Source organism: Galeopterus variegatus, unplaced genomic scaffold (assembly GCF_000696425.1).
Source record: "Galeopterus variegatus unplaced genomic scaffold, G_variegatus-3.0.2 Scaffold2150, whole genome shotgun sequence".
Classification (NCBI taxonomy): domain Eukaryota; kingdom Metazoa; phylum Chordata; class Mammalia; order Dermoptera; family Cynocephalidae; genus Galeopterus; species Galeopterus variegatus.
The window spans coordinates 16,250-32,737 of record NW_007728261.1 but is presented as its reverse complement, the minus strand read 5'-3'; the positions used below and the strand labels follow the sequence as shown (position 1 = coordinate 32,737).

Sequence of the window (16,488 nt, the reverse complement as noted above, 5' to 3'; positions counted from 1 at the left end):
GGGGGGGGGAAGAAGACTTAACAACTACAACTCCTTGAAGTTGATACAACAAGCAAACAGAAAGGACATTGTTGGGTGGGAGTGGGGAGAGGGAGGAAGGAGGGGGGTTTTGGTTATGGGCCACAATAATCAACCTCATTGTATATTGACAAAATAAAATTTTAAAATAAAAATAAAAAAATAATAATAAATAAATAAAATATATATAAGTAATTTTTAAGCGTTATGAGAGGTGACATATTTGTTATGCTGAGCAATAAGATTAAGCTGAAATTTTCTTAGGAATTTACTGGCACACTTAAAATGGTGCAAGCTTTAAAACGTTTTTCAAGATAGACAAAGTAGTTCAATACTACATTCCTTGGATAACTAGCCCTCCTCCACCTCCCACCCCCCAAATTGCCGAAAATATTGACTTGATTTGAATGATACTTTTAGGAATCAGTCCCAGATTCTCTAGTAATTATTACATTTACAGTTTATGTATGCAGTAATTGCATTTCTCCCATGCTTCTATTTTATTTTGACATCTATTTTACTCTGTCTTGCATTTTTTTCTCAACATTTTATTATGAAAATTTTCAAACATGCAGCAAAGTTTAAAGAATTTTACAGTGAACATTATACATGCTATATAGATTCCACTGTTAACATTTTTCTTTATCACATATCTATCCATTTATCTATCCCTCTATCTATCTGTCAATTCATCTTATTTTTGTGCATTTCAAACTAAATTACAGATATTAAACTTTCTCTTAAATTCTTCAGCATGAATATTAATTATAGTTCAATATTTGTTTACAGTTTTTTCTTTTGAGATAAAATTTACAAAGAAAAGCAGAAATCTCGAGTATGGATTTGCTGAATTTTCAAACCCAAACCCCTGTCAAGAAATAGAACATTTATCATCACCCCAGAAAATTCTCTCATGCCCTTTTTCTTTCGGTCTCTACCCCCATCCCCAAGAAGCAACCACTGTTCTGGTTATTTTCTAACGTAGATTAGCTTTGCTTGTTGTAGCATGAGGTGCTGTTTTATGTAAGGCATAATTAAGATTCTTCGATATTGTTACATACAAAGGTACTTCAGAAAGTTTGTGGAAAAATAAAATGAAAGTAATACTGATCTTTCCATGAACTTTTTGAAATGTCCTTGTGTGTGATCATTGTATTCTTTTTTAATGCCAAATAGCACTTCATTGCATAAATATGCCACATTTTGCTTATCCCTTCTGTTGATGACCACTTGGTTTGTTTCTAATTTTTGGCTATTATGAATAAAACTGCCGTGAACATTCTTATACAATTTTTTTTGTAGACATTTGTTTTCATTTCTCTTGGGTAAATTCTTTGGAGTGGAATTGGTGGGTCATAAGAGGTATATGTTAATTTTATGAAACTGCCAGACTTTTTTCCAAAATTGTGCTGTTTTACGCTCCCATCAACCATGTATGAGTATTCCTGTTGCTCCACAACCTTACTGGCATCATGTTTTGCTGGTCTTTTTAATTTTAGCCGTTCTGGTGGGTGTTTAGGGGTTTCTGCCTTGTGTTTTAGTTAACTGTTGCATACCTTTCTTCTGCACTTCATGCTCTGCTTTATGAAAATTAGGACAGTCACCTGTACCCCTTTCTAGTGCCTATCACAGCATAGTATGCATGGAATAAATGTAAAACAAGGGCGATGAATGAATGCTTTGACACTTAGTTTTGGGAATTTTATGTGAAAAAAAATTTAGGCGTTACAAATATGTGTAGATAAGTTTGACCAGAAATGTTAAGTAGTCATTTGAATTAAGAATTATTTCTTATACCTAAAACATTTACACTGCCAATTTTTCACAGGTACAAATGATGCAAAATGTGCATCTGGCTCCAGAGACAGATGAAGATGATCTTTATTCTGGTTATAATGACTACAATCCAACCTATGACACTGAGGTAAAAAAATATATATATATGATTTTTTTTTTTTTACATTGGTCTTTGTTAACCAACTGGTTATGAAGACTTTGGATTTGAGGGTTCTGCTTTATTAAGCTTTTGGTGAAATAAGCTGATTCGGAAACCTAGAAAAGTGCTATTACTGAAGATTGTACTAACTCCCACCAATAATAGTAATTGCAGCAGAGGAGAAGATCAGAAGACAGGTTAGGGGAATGAATTAAAATGAATTGTATATTTGTGTTCCTCATCACTAGTTATCTGAATGTGTAAATTAAAAGAGGTAGATCACCTGAAGATACTTAAAATCCTTTTTTTTTTTTTTTTTAGGTCCTTTGAATTTGAAATGTCATGTAGGTTTTTTTCCGCCTCCTAATTAAATTATACAAGTATTTTATAAAGGGCCGGCCCGGTGGCGCACTGCTACAGTGCGCCGCTTGGGAGTGCGGCGGCGCTCCCGCCCAGGGTTCGGATCCCACATACAGACCGGTTCCCGCTCACTGTCTGAGCGAGGTGCGGGCGCAGCACCGAGGTTTGCGATCCCGTTGCCGGTCCTGGTCCGGTACGGGCGCGACACTGAGGGTTGCGATCCGTTGCCAGACACGAAAAAAGACAAAAAGAAAAAAAAAAAAAGTATTTTATAGAAAAAATAGGAAATAGCGATAAGTGTAAAGTAAAATTAAAATCATAGAAACTGTCATCACTCAGAGATAACCATTAACTAACTTAAAGTGCTTATCTCGCCAAACATTTTCTTATGCAAATATGCATATGTATATCTCTATATATTTTTGGATAAAATTATATGTGTGTACTATTTGGTATTGTGTGTACTGTTTTTTGTAACCTGCTTTTTCTCTTTCATGAACCTCTTTATTTCGACAAATCTCTATCTGCTTCACATTTAATGGTATAGTAACTTAAAAGATGAAATTTTTACTAAATCAAATGTGGATATTTTAAATCTGTTTACATCTCTTGCAAGAGTTACAGTTTCCAAATTGTAAAAAACAAAACTAAACTAAACTATTTATAAAATTACTTTGAACTAATGTAGGAAAAAGTAAGGAAGATGCAATTGTTAATTTGCTGCAAGTACTTAATAATCAAACAGTAGCATTTATAGGACTTTAATACTGCAAATCTTATTCTATTCTAGAGTTTTCCATATAGATTTTAGTAATTTTTGATGTTTTTTTCCCTCTGGAGTAAAATGGTGGTGTATGAATTTGAGACTTAAGAAAGAAAATAGAAACCATTCACTTATCCTGTATGAGAACAAATCTAGGCAATACTGATCATTACAGAAAATTTTAAAAATATAGAAAATTGGAGAAAAAAAGAAATAAAATGACATAAATCCTCTTATCCAAAGATCACCTACATTGGACATACCACCTGATGTTTTGTTGTATTCCCTTGTTCTTTAATATATGCAGATGTTTTCCCTCCCTGTAAGTAAACTCACAGATGATTATATAGTCTCCTTTTAAGTTTTTCCGTTGTAACATAAGCATTTTCTGAAGTTGGTATAAATCATGAAAACCACTAAAACACCCTGTTCTCCTAATTGTAAAAGTTAATATATGCTCATCATTGAAAACAAAGTTACAAATAATCCTGTCAATCAGAAATAACTACAGTTTACATTTTGTTGCTTTGTCTTTTCTTCATGCATACATATACAGTTTTCAATTAGCATGTTTGAGATTGAATTAGTATTTACTTTTCTGTTTGCTCTTTTATGTTCAACTATATCATAAGTAATGTCTCATGATACTAAAAAACTTAAATATGATCTTAATGGTTGTGTAATACTGAAAACATACAGTTGATTAGAAATATTTTTGTATCATAAGATATTTCCAGTTTTCTGTTGTTATAAATACATTGCGATAAACAAGCGATAAACAATTTTATGCATAAATAATTTTCTGTGTTTTGACCAAACATTTCCTGGGATAGAGTCCCAGAAGTGGAATTACTGGATCATGAAGATGATCATTTTTTAAACATCAGAGAAATTTCCTATCTTTAGGTTGTCACAGTGTAGCATTTTATGATTTAACTTGAAGGGAATACTCAGAATATCAGGCCCCAAAATAAATTATGCAGCAAAATAAAAGTGATATTTGATTTATCCATGGCTTTCTTTGTTCTTTATCAACCGTAAAAGTTCAATATATAACTGAATTACTTAAAACAGTAGCTTAAGGTGTTCATAAAATATGCAATTTGTTAATTCACAAACAAAAACTTACAAAAGTTGTGTTAGGTTGATATTTGTAACTAGAGAATTTGTTGGCTGTTCTTTTTAATTTGTCATTTAGTTAAAATTTATTGAGCTCATTAATCAAATTTTACTAATAGTTTAGGAATCATAGAAGACATCCTTTTACCAAAAGATCTGCCAAAGTGGAAATACAAATAATTATGATTCATACATAATTGCCTTTGGCTTTATGGTATAAAAGTTCCTAGTTTCTATGGCTAACTAAGAATTGTGTACTTATTTAATTTTATGTAGTTGTTTTGAAAGTTTATAAAGATAATTTGAAGCAAAAATGAAAGAAGAATACTTATACATAATAAAATCATGTTTTAAAGTGCTTTGTGTTAGCATCCTGGTTTTATGAACATTTTATTTTGATTGCTTGCAGATTTTTAAAATGTTAATTGATAGTTTCTCTTTTTTGTGTATTGTTTATATATTTTTTAAATAATAAGCAAGTATGTTTTTGTGCGAAGTAGATTGAACTAAATCAGAAGCGCTTAAGTGTATCTGAAGAGTTAGAGGCAGAGAGTATGTTCTAGAAGAAGTAGGAAATAAAGGCTTATTAAAAGATTGGCAGTTGGTAAAACTAGGTGTTTTTGAGAGAATTTAAAAATGGCATTTTGTCCAGGAAACCCAGGAACACTTGTATCCCTGCCCTCTACTAATCTTCCTTTCCTCAAATTTCATGAGGGGATTTCTGACAGGTCAGGAATTTCCAAAGCAAAATAACATTTTATGTCAACTGAGATATTGGTTTTAAATGGCACTGCAGTTTGGATTTGGTGGAACCTCCCTTTGTCTAGATTAGCTCCAGTCTGAATCTTGGACTTCACCTCTCCAGTGAGATGAAAAGGCATTTTCACTTGGGCAAATGGAAATGGAACAAGAGGAAATATTTGCCCGGTTGTTTGTAGATAGCATGGCCTTTTCTGTTGTGAGGCTTTCTCAGGTAGTGATAGTAGGTGACATGATACCAGCATATGGAAAAACAGAAGGGGGGGCGAGGTGAGAAAGAGGCGAGAGTCTCCATTCTTACTGCTCTAGCCACTAGGAAGAAAGGCCGTATAGTTTTGTGTCCTTGATCTTTAACTGGGCATTATGGTACCAGCCAGCCATTTGAACAGTATTCAAGAAAATGCCCTTAAAATGGACTAGCATAATCAGTACTCCTCTTCCTAGGGGAATATTTTGGGTTGTGTGAAGGGGGGAGATTTGAGGACAGGAGTTCTTGAGCCCCTACAGATGTCAGCAGTTGGGGTGTGATGAATTACAGAGAATCTTGAATACCAAACAGAAGAGTTTAAACTCTTTTTTTGCAGTTCTCACTTCATGCTGAATGTCAAGTCTGCGTTTTCATTTTAGGAATTGGAGAATGACACAGCTTTTCAGCAAGCAGTGAGAACTAGTCATGGCAGAAGACCTCCAGTAAGTGAAATTTTTTTAAAAATTGTGGTTAAAAACGCATATCATAAAATTTGCCATCTTAACCATTTTTAAGTGTTCAGTTCAGTAGTGATAAGTATATTAACATTGTTGTGAAACAGATCTTTAGAAGTTTTTCATTTTACAAATCTGAAATTCTATACTCATTAAACAACAACTCCCCATCTTCTCCCTTGTCCACGAACCCCCTGTAACCACTGTTCTACTTTCTATTTTTTATGAAATTGACTACCCTGGTACCTCACATAAGTGGAATCATAGAATATTTGTCTTTTGATTGGCTTATTTCACTTACTGTAATGTCACCAAGGTTCATCTATGCTGTAGCATGTGACAAGATTTCCTCCCTTTTAAGACTGAATAATGTTCCATTCTAAGTATATACCACATTTTGTTAATCCATTTATCTGTCTACGGGCACTTGTCCATTTTTCTTGTTGAGCTGTAGGAGTTCTTTATATATTCTGGATATAAACCTCTTATATGTATGATTTGCAAATATTTTCTCTCATTCTGTAGGTTGTGTTTTCATGCTGTTGATTGTGTTCTTTGATGCATGAGAGTTTTTTAGTTTGTTGTGGTCCCACTATTGTTGCTTGTGCTTTTGGTGTCATATTCTAGAAATCATCGCCGAGACCAATACCATGAAGCTTTCCCCCTATATTTTCTTCTAGGAATTCTGTAGTTTTAGGTCTTATGTTTAGGTCTTCAATCCATTTTAAGGTAATTTTTGTGTATGGTATAAGATAAAAGTCCAACTTCATTCCTTTGCACATGGATATTTGGTTTTTCCAGCAGCATTTGTCAAGAAGACTGTCCTTTCCCCATTGAATGGTCTTGGCATCCTCATCAAAGATCATTTGACCGTATACACAAGAGTTTATTTATGGGGTCTCTATTCTATTCTATTGGTCCGAATGGCAGTATTATACTATTTTGATTACTGTAGCTTTGTAATATGTTTTGAAATCAGGAAATGTGAATTCTCTAACTTTATTCTTTTTCAAAATTGTTTTAGCTATTCAGGGTCCCTTGACATTCCGTATGAATTTTATGGTGAATTTTTCTGTTTCCACAAAAAATGACATTGGGATTTTGATAGAGATTGTATTGAATCTATATATCATTTTGGATGGTATTAGACATCTTAACAATATTAAGTCTTCCAATCCATGAACACAAGACATCTTTCCATTTATTTGTGTCATCTTTAATTTTTTTCAGCAATGTTTTGTGGTTTTCAGTGTATCCAATCAGTGAAATGATTTTAAAGTATTTTAGATCAAAAGATTTCTTTATGTTTTTGAAAATATAAATATCATTATTTATGTTAATCATTGCAATATGTTTACCTAAAACATTTGTTGTTTTAAAAATATTTCCCTCTCTAATTTTTAAAGTGACATAAATATTGATCCTTCAAATGATTGGGGCTTAATTTATAAATTACCACTCCCTAATATTAATGACCCTCTGTTAATTAATCTTCTACTAGCACATAAATTGCTATTGTGGTTTTTTTTTTCAATATAACTATTAAAATTTTTGTATATGTAATGTAAAGTATCCTCTGGTCATCCTCTGTTTGTGGAACCAGGGGTGATAGTAACTCCTGGCAGTGTGTGTGGCAGTGCTCCCAGAGTGTTGCCAGCTAGGGAAGGTCATCCATGGCTTTGGTGTCCAGAGTTTTTATGGAGGTTCAGTTACATACTGCCAGTGTGGCTGACCTTTAGTCTCCAGACCCTCCTGGAGGTTTGGATTGATACCGCTAGAAGTTGAAAATGATATGATGTGTTCCAAACCGCCCACCATAAATCACAAGGAAAAGAATGTTAGACTGTCCAGTGACCAAAGCCCCCAGGAGAAAAAAGACACTTCTATCAGGCAGGACATTCCAGGGGCCTAGAGATCACCTTCCAGTTGGTAGCCAAGAGCAAAGGCCAGATCTCTCTTTGGGTAAAGTTGATTCTACTACACATTCCACAACCCATATTTTAGTTTTAAGGTGACCTAACTTACCTAGTGTGGTTGCTTCATAAGTTTTTATTGAATGACTTATATCAGTGCACTTTGTCTACAGTTTAGCCTTTTCAGGTATTGGATTGCAGGTGATGATTTTGCCAGGCTGGCTCTTCAGAGATCTTTAGAAGTGGCTTCAGAGACCTTCATTTTATAGATGAGAAATATGAAGCCTGGAGAAGCCAAAGATCTCACAGCTATCTGTTAATAGGGATAGAGTTTGGGTCTCTTGATCCTCTGTTGCGTGATATTTTTATCACACCCTACTTGTTATATGAAATGGAAAAAACTTTTATGAGTTTTATATGAAACTCCTGAACTCTTAAAAAAGGATATAATTCTAGCTAGTTCCTAAGGAAAATAAAATGGACACAAGGCATAAAGCAATGTGTTGTAAAAAAGAGTATGAATTGCTTTGGGACCACAAAGAGAGAAGACAGTGGAGGAGCCACTCGGTGCTGACAACAAAAAACCAAAAAGCATAGATTTAGTCATCAGGTTCTCATTAAAAGAATAATGGTCTCTTTCCCTCAGTTTGTTCTCATGGAAGAAGTTGCTGAGACCCATATCCTTCCTTTTCATTTTTTTCTAAGACTAAGACCTGGGGCCAACCTTGTCAAACATGAATTTTAAGCCACGTGATATGTATAAAATTAAAATACCTTCCTGTAATTAGGCAAAGAACGAATGATGAAAGTTCACCTAACAACTTTATGTGTTAATACCTGTAATTCAGGCATCTGTTTTCCTAAAAAATTAACATATATGAAGGGTCTTCTTAAAGTTCATGGAAAAATTCTTATTATCATTTAGTTTTATTTTTCCATGAATTTTTTGAAGTATCCTCATATGTATGTTTTTCCATATTTTCCCTCTAATGTATTTTCATTATTATTCAGTGCAAAATATTTTCTAATTTCTGTGGTGATTTTTTTTTTTGACCCATGTGTTATTTAGAAGTATGTTTCTTAGTTTCTAAACATACTAAACTTTTCTAGTTACCTTTGTATTACTGATTTATAGCTTTATTCTTAGATAGTCAGGGAACATAATATGTGTGATTTTTTTTTTTTTTTGTCTTTTTTACTGACCGGTAACGGGATTGCAACCCTCGGTGTCGCACCCGCACCGCGACCGGCAACGGGATCGCAACCCTTGGTGTCACGCCCGCACCACGCTCAACCAGTGAGTGGACTGGTCTCTATATGGGATCCGAACCCTCGGCGGGAGCGCCGCCATGCTCCCAAGCGCCGCACTCTACCAAGTGCGCCACCGGGCCGGCCCAGAATATGTGTGATTTTATTCTTAGAAATTTATTAGTATTCCAAGTGCATTTTAAAATAATGTACGTTCTACAATTGATAGGTACAATGTAATAGGTCAAGTATGTTAATGATTTTGTTTAGATGTTCTATATTTTCACTTTTTTTTTTTTTGGGTTTACTGGTTCTGTTATTAGTGAGAAAGTGTGATCAAATCTTTCACTATGATTATGGATCTGTTTTTTGCTTTATGTATTTGGAGCAAAGATATTTAGAATTATATTTGCATGGTAAATTGAGCCTCTTATTGTTTTGATATGTCTCTCTGTTGCTAGTCTAATGCTATTTGTCTGTTTTGTCAGGTATCAATATACCTGTATTGATATAGTTACACAAGATCTTTTTTGTCTAGTATTTGCATTGTGTCTTTTCCATTTTTTTACTTCCAAATTTTCTATATCCATATATTTAATTTGTATCTCATAATAGCAGCATGTAATTGGTTTTTTGTGTTTTTTTTTCAGTCTGACAATCTTATTTTTTTAGTGAAACATTTATTGTTTCTATTTATTTATTTATTTATTTTTAGGGTTTACTCTTTTTTAAAAATTTAATTTAGTTTTTTTTTCTTGAAACATACCTGATTTTACATATCTGTGGGGAACAGAGTTGAATATCAATACCTGTGTGCAATATGTGATGCTCAAATCAGGATAATTAGTATATTATGCAATGTAATTGATTTTCATGGCCCTTTACCAATTCCTCTCTTAACCCCCTCCCCCTCCACTTTTCCCACCTCTGGTGACCTCAGTTCTGTTTTCTCCTTTTGAAAGTTCAGTGCATTATTGTGATTGTTTTATCTTTCTTTTTAAAATTTATTTGTTTGTTATTCTTGCTCCCACCTGCGAGTGAGAAAATGTGGTATTTCTCTTTTTGTGCCTGGCTTATTTCACTTAACATAATTTTCTCTAAGTTCATCCATGCTGCTGCAAATGGTAGTATTTCATTCTTTCTTATGGCAGAGTAGTATTCCATTGTGCAAATATACCACATTTTCCTTATCCAGTCATCTGACAATGGACATTTACATTGGTTCCAACTCTTGGCCATTGTAAATAGAGCTGTGGTAAACATGGTAGTGCAGGTATCCCTTTGACATGATGATTTCAAATCCTTTCGGTATATACCCAGCAGTGGGATTGCTGGATTGTATGGCAGTTCTATCAGTAGTTGTCTGAGGAAACTTCATACCATTTTCCATAATGGCTGCACCAGTTTACAGTCACACCAACAGTGTGGGAACATTCTCCTTTCTCTGCATCCTCTCCAGCATTGTTATTTTCTGTCTTTTTGGCAATAGCCAGTCTAATTGGCATGAGATGATATCTCAATGTGGTTTTGATTTGCATTTCCCTGATGCTAAGTGATGTTGAGCATTTTTTCATGTCTGTTGGCCATTTGTACATCTTCCTTTGAGAAATGCTTACTTAGCTCCTTTTCCCATTTTTAATTAGGTTTTTAAAAAAATTTTAACTGTTAAGTTGTTTGAGTTCCTTGTATATTCTGAATATTAATCCTTTGGTGGATACATAGTTTGCAAGTATTTTCTCCCACTGTTTAGGTTGCCTTTTTTCTCTGTTAACTGTTTCTTTTGCTATGTAGAAGTTTTTTAGTTTGATATAATCCCATTTGTTTATTTTTCTTTTAGTTGCCTGTGCTTTGGGGGTCCTATTCATAAAGTCTTTGCCCAGTCCTACTTCCTGAAGTAGTCCCCCTATGTTTGCTTTTAGGAGTGTTATAGTTTCAGGTCTCAGGTCTTATATTTAAGTCTTTAACCCATTTTAAGTTGATTTTGGTATATGGTAAGAGGTTCAGGTCTAGTTTCATTCTTCTACATATGGATATCCAGTTTTCTCAACACCATTTATTGAAGAGGTAGTCTTTTCCCCAATGTACATTCTAGTTGCCTTTGTCAAAGATCAGTTAGCTATAAGTATGTGGGTTGATTTGGGGGTTCTCTGTTCTGTTCTATTGATCCATGTGTCTGTTTTTATGCCAGTACTATGCTGTTTTGGTTACTATAGCTTTATAGTATAATTTGAAGTCAGGTAGTGTTATAACTCTGGCTTATTTATTTATTTTTTTGCTCAGGATTGCTTTGGCTGTTTGAGGTCTTCTGTTGTTCCATATGAATGTTAGAATTGTTTTTTCTATTTCTGTGAAGAATGTCATTGGTATTTTTATGGGGATTGCATTGAATTTGTAGATCACTTTGGGTAGTGTGGACTTTTTCACAATACTAGTTCTTACAATCCAAGAGCATGGAATGTCATTCCATCTTTTTGTATCCCCTTTAATTTCTTTTGTAAGTATTTTGTAGTTTTTCTTGTAGAGATCTTTCACTTCCTTGGTTAACTTTATTCGTAGGTATATTATTTTTTTTGATGACTGTTGTAAATGGGCTTGCTTTCTTGATTTATTTTTCTGCTAGTTCGTTGTTGGAATATTAGAAGGCTACTGATTTTGCTTGTTGATTTCATATCTGGTTACTTTAATGAAATTGTTTATCAGCTCTAAGAGTTTTTTGATTGAGTCTTTAGGCTTTTCTGTATATAATATCATGTCATCTGCAAACAGGTACAATTTGACTTTGTCTTTTCCAGTCTGAATGCCCTTTATTTTTCTCTCTTGCCCAATTGCTCTGGCTAGTACTTCTAATACTATGTTAGATAGGAGTGGTGAGAGTGGACATCCTTGTCTTTTTCCTGTTCTTGAGGAAAAGCTTTCATCTTTTCCCTATTCAGGATGATATTGGCTGTGGGTTTGTCATATATGGTTTTTATCATGTTGAGATATTTTCCTTTTATACCTAATTTTCTGAGAGTCTTTATCATGAAGAGATGTTGAATTTTATCAGATGCTTTTTCTGTATCTATTGAGATAATCATACAGTTTTTGTCCTTGCTTTTGTTGATGTGGTGTATCACATCACAATAAATATTGACTTGCACATGTTGAACAATCCTTGCATCTCTGGGATGAATCCCACTTGATCATGGTGTATATTATTTTTGATATGTTGCTGTATTCTGTTTGCTGATATTTTGTTGAGGATTTTTGCATCTGTGTTTATCAGAGATACTACCCTGTGGTTTTCTTTTTTTGTTGTATTTCTGGTTTTGGTATCAGGGTAATGCTGGCCTCATAGAATGAATTTGGGAGAATGGCCTCTGTTTCAGTTTTTTGGAATAGTTTGGAGAGAATTGGTGTTAATTCTTATTTAAAGGTTTGGTTGAATTCAGCAATAAAACCATCTGGTCCTGGGCTTTGTTGGGAGACTGCTGATTACAGCTTCAATCTCTTTGATTGTTATTGGTTTGTTCAGGTTTTCTGTGTCTTCTTGGTTCAGTCTTGGTAGTTTGTATGTGTCCACAAATTTATCCATTTCCTCCAGGTTTTGAAATTTGCCGGTGTATAGTTGTTTAGAAAAGTCTTTAATGATTCTTTGTATTTCTGTGGTAACAGTTGTAATGTTTCCTTTTTCCTTTTTGATTTTTGTTATTTGGGTCTTCTCTCTTCTATTTTTAGTTAGCCTAGCTAATGGTTTGTCTACTTTACTTATCTTCTCAAAAAAAAATACTTTTTTGTTTCATTGATCTTTTTATCATCTTGGGGTCTCTACTTCATTTAATTCTGCTCTGATATTAATTATTTCTTTCCATCTACTAACTTTGGGGTTGAATTTTTCTTGCGTTTTCTAATTCTTTGAGGTGTAGCATTAGGTTGTCTACTTGAAATCTTTCTGTTCTTTTGACATTAGCTTTTATTCCAATAAACTTCCCTCTTAGTACTGCTTTTGAGGTATCCCACAGGTTTTGGAATGATCTGTCTTTATTTTCACTAGTTTCAAGAAATTTTTTGATTTCCTGTTTAATCTCTTTTTGGACCTGTAGTCATTCAATAGCATGTTGTTTAATTTCCATGTATTTGTATGGATTCCAGAGTTTCATTTGTTATTGATTTCTAGTTTTAATTTGTTGCAGTCTGAAAAGATACTTGAAATGATTTCAGTTTTTAAAAATTTGCTGAGACTTGATTTGTAACGTAACCTGTGGTCTATCCTGGAGAATGTTCCATGGGCTGATGAAAAGAATATATATTTCGTAGTTGCTGGATGAAATTTTCTATAGATGTTTGCCAGGTCCATTTGGTCTGAAGTGTAGTTTAAATCACCTGTTTCTCTGTTGATTAGTTGCCTTCATGATCTATCCAGTGCTGACAGAGGAGTGTTCAGGTCCCCAACTATTATCATTTTGGAGTCTATCTCTTTTTTTAGGTATAATAGGGTTTGCTTTATATATCTGGGTTTTCCAGTGTTGGGTGCATATATATTTATGATTGTTATGTCTTCTTGCTGGATAGATCCCTTTATCATTATGTAATGGCTTTCTTCATCTCTTTTCATGGTTTTTGGCTTTAAGTCTATTTTATCTAATATAAGAATTGCTACTCTTGCTCGCTTTTGGTTTCCATTTGCATGGTGTATCTTTTTCCATCCCTTTTCTATTAGTCTGTGTGTGTCTTTATAGGTGTGGTGAATCTCTTGAAGATAGCTTTATAGTTAGGCCAACTTTTAAATCCAGTATGTCAGTCTGTGTCTTTTGAGTGCGGAATTTAATTCATTTACATTTAGGGTTATTATTGGGGTATTGACATACTCCTTGCATTTTATTGATTTTTGTTTGGATGTTTTAAATATCTTTTTATCCTTTCTTCCACTTTTATTGATTGTCTTCTGTGTTTGTTTGTCACTTGAGGTGGTTAGATAAGGTTTCTTTCTTTTCTCATTTACATTTTTGTTCTAATAGTGGGTTTTGTTCTTTCTTGTGTAGTCATGATAGTGATTATTGGTTGTTTTTTTTTAAAATTGCAGATGCAGTACTCCCTTGAGGATTTCTTGTAGGGTTGGTTTTGTGGTGGTGAACTCCTGCAGTTTTTTGTTTGTTTGGTCTGGGAAATATGCTATTTCTCCTTCTTTTCTGAAGGATAGCCTTGCTAGGTATAGTATTCTTGGATGGCAATTTTTTTCTTCTAATGTTTTGAATATATCATCCCATTCTCCCTGGCCTTTATGGTTTCTGTTGAGAAATCAGCTGTTAGTCTAATGGGGACTCCCTTATTGGTGATGTGATGCTTTTCTCTTGCTGTTTTTAAGATCTTCTCTTTGTCTTTGAGTTTTGCCAGTTCGATTATAATGTGTCTCAGAGAGGACCTTTTTGGACTGAATCTGTTTGGGGATCTTTGGGCCTCAAGGATGTGAGGTTCTTTGTCTCTCCCTATACCTGGTAAGTTTTTCACTTTTATTTCATTGAGTAAGATTTCAATGCCTTTTCCTTTCTCCTCCCTTTCTGGAACACCCATGATTCAGATGTTTGTGCACTTTAGGTTGTCTGCTAGCTCTCTCAGATTTTCTTCATTTTCTTGGATTCTTTTTCTTTTTCTTTTTCTTTTTTTTTTTTTTTGTCTGCCTAGGTTATTTCAAAAATACCATCTTCAAGATCAGAAATTCTTTTTTCTGCTTGCTCTGACCTGTGGCTTAAACTGTCAGTTGTGTTTATTTCATTGAATGAGTCCTTCAGCTCCACAAGTTCTGCTACATTCTTTTTTAAGCCATTAATCTCTTTGTGCATTTCCTCCTTCAGATCCAATAGACATTTTCTCATTTTGTTATATCATCTGAGGCTTCTTGTATCTCACTGAGTTTCCTTAAGATTGTTACTTGGAATTCCTTTTTAGTGATTTCTAGGGTTTCCTGCTCTATGGGGTCTGGAACTTGAGAATTATTATATTCCTTTGATGGTGTCATATTTTCTTGTTTTCTCGTATTTCTAATATCAGTATGTTGACATCTGATCATCTGGTAGGGCAGTTGTTTCTTCTGTTACTCTGGAGTGGGCTTTGTGGATAAAGACTTCCTCCTGTGTTTTATAGTGATCATTGTGTGGGGTGTTTTAGTATTGGTTCTAGGAAGAGGCAGTAGTGTAGTCTTTGTGTGGGTACTTTGGTTGTATTCAGTGTTGGAATTGTGTGTGAGTACCTCCATGGCCTAGTCACTGGGGCACTTAGTGATTCCTTGCTGAGGTTAGTGACACTGTGTTGGTATGTCCAGGACATGGGCAAGCTCTTGCGTTCTTGGGAGAAGCACTTGAGTGCCCTGTTGCTCTTTGTCTGGGGTGGGTGGTCCTGGGCAGGTCTTTTGGTACCCCAGCTTACTCCCTGTGACCCTAATGGGTGCACTGGGGTATACTGGTGTTCCTCAGTTTGAATGGGTGACCCTGGGCAGGTTTCTCTTTCCTCTTTCCTACAGGCAGAGGCTCCTCCTGGGACCTTGTTTTTCTCTGTTGGGGGATGGGTTGGTGGTGATTGGGGGTTTTCTTTCTTACTCTATTTGGGTATCCTGACTTTCTGTACTCTCAGGGGATTCTGCATGTGTCTTATCCCAGGTAAAGGCTGTCTCCTGGGCTGTACCCATACCTCTCATCCCCATGTGTGCTATCACATATCACAGCGTAATTCCCCTTGTAGGTTGGGCCAGTGGGTCACAGGTCTTTGCTCACTTACCTCTTTCCCTGGGCTCCACTGATGACTCTCCACCTGTCTATGCTGATGAGTAGTCAGTAGGCTGCCTATTAGGGAACAGTGGCTGTTGGTGTGGAAGCAAGCCATCCTTGCAGCAGCAGTTGCTGTGCATTTGGCTGTCATGGACCACTTGCACGGTACTAGTATCTACAGTAATGGCAGGGAGTGCTGCTTCTGGCAAGGTTGCTGGGCCTGCTGCTGCCATCAGGCAGGCGGGGGTGCTTCCTGCGTCCAGTGAGGTTGCCAGGCATGCTGGTGCTGTTAGTCGGGTTGGCCTCTATTTACATTTAATGAAAATATTGATTTGATTTAAAATTTACTATCTTACTATTTGATTTGGTTTTTCTCTGCCCTTTTTTGTTTCATTTTCTCTCCTTTTTTTGCCTTCTTTTGTTTGTTTTTATAATTCCATTTCCCTCTTTAGTTATTTTGATAGTTTATGAGTACATTATTCAACCATTCTTTTAGTGTTTCCCTAAAGATTTCAATACTCATCTTGTTAAAGTCTAGTATGAACTAGTAGTTTTAGTACTTCCTGGACAATGCCAGAATTTTACATTATTTTCACTTCTAGAATTTCCATTTATTTCTTTTTTGTAGTTTCCAGTTCTCTGCTGAAATTGTCAATCTTGTCTTTTTTTTTGTTTTTTTTCATTAAATTTTTATTTTGTCAATATACAATGTATATGATTATTATGGCCCATCACCGACACCTCCCTCCCTCCTCCCTCTCTCCCCTCCCCCCCAAGAATGTCCTTTCCGTTTGCTTGTTGTAACAACTTCAAAGGATTGTAGTTGTTATATCTTCTCCCCCCCCACCCGGTTATTTTTTGTGTCTGAGTGAATTTACATATTTATTTTTAGCTCCCACCAATAAGTGAGAACATGTGGTATTTCTTTTT

The 16,488-nt window shown here is 34.9% G+C and overlaps 1 protein-coding gene across 1 annotated transcript in view; it reads left to right on the top strand.

The window, feature by feature from the left end:
- Positions 1-1,852: 1,852 nt before the first annotated feature.
- Positions 1,853-16,488, top strand: part of LOC103596953 (intraflagellar transport protein 88 homolog) — a gene marked incomplete at its 3' end in the record, with an annotated part of 26,645 nt that continues 12,009 nt past the window's right edge. Inside the window, exons 1-2 of the mRNA XM_008580739.1 lie at positions 1,853-1,942; positions 5,583-5,645. Of these exons, the coding sequence (XP_008578961.1) occupies positions 1,853-1,942; positions 5,583-5,645 (153 nt within the window). The remainder of the gene's footprint in view (positions 1,943-5,582; positions 5,646-16,488) is intronic.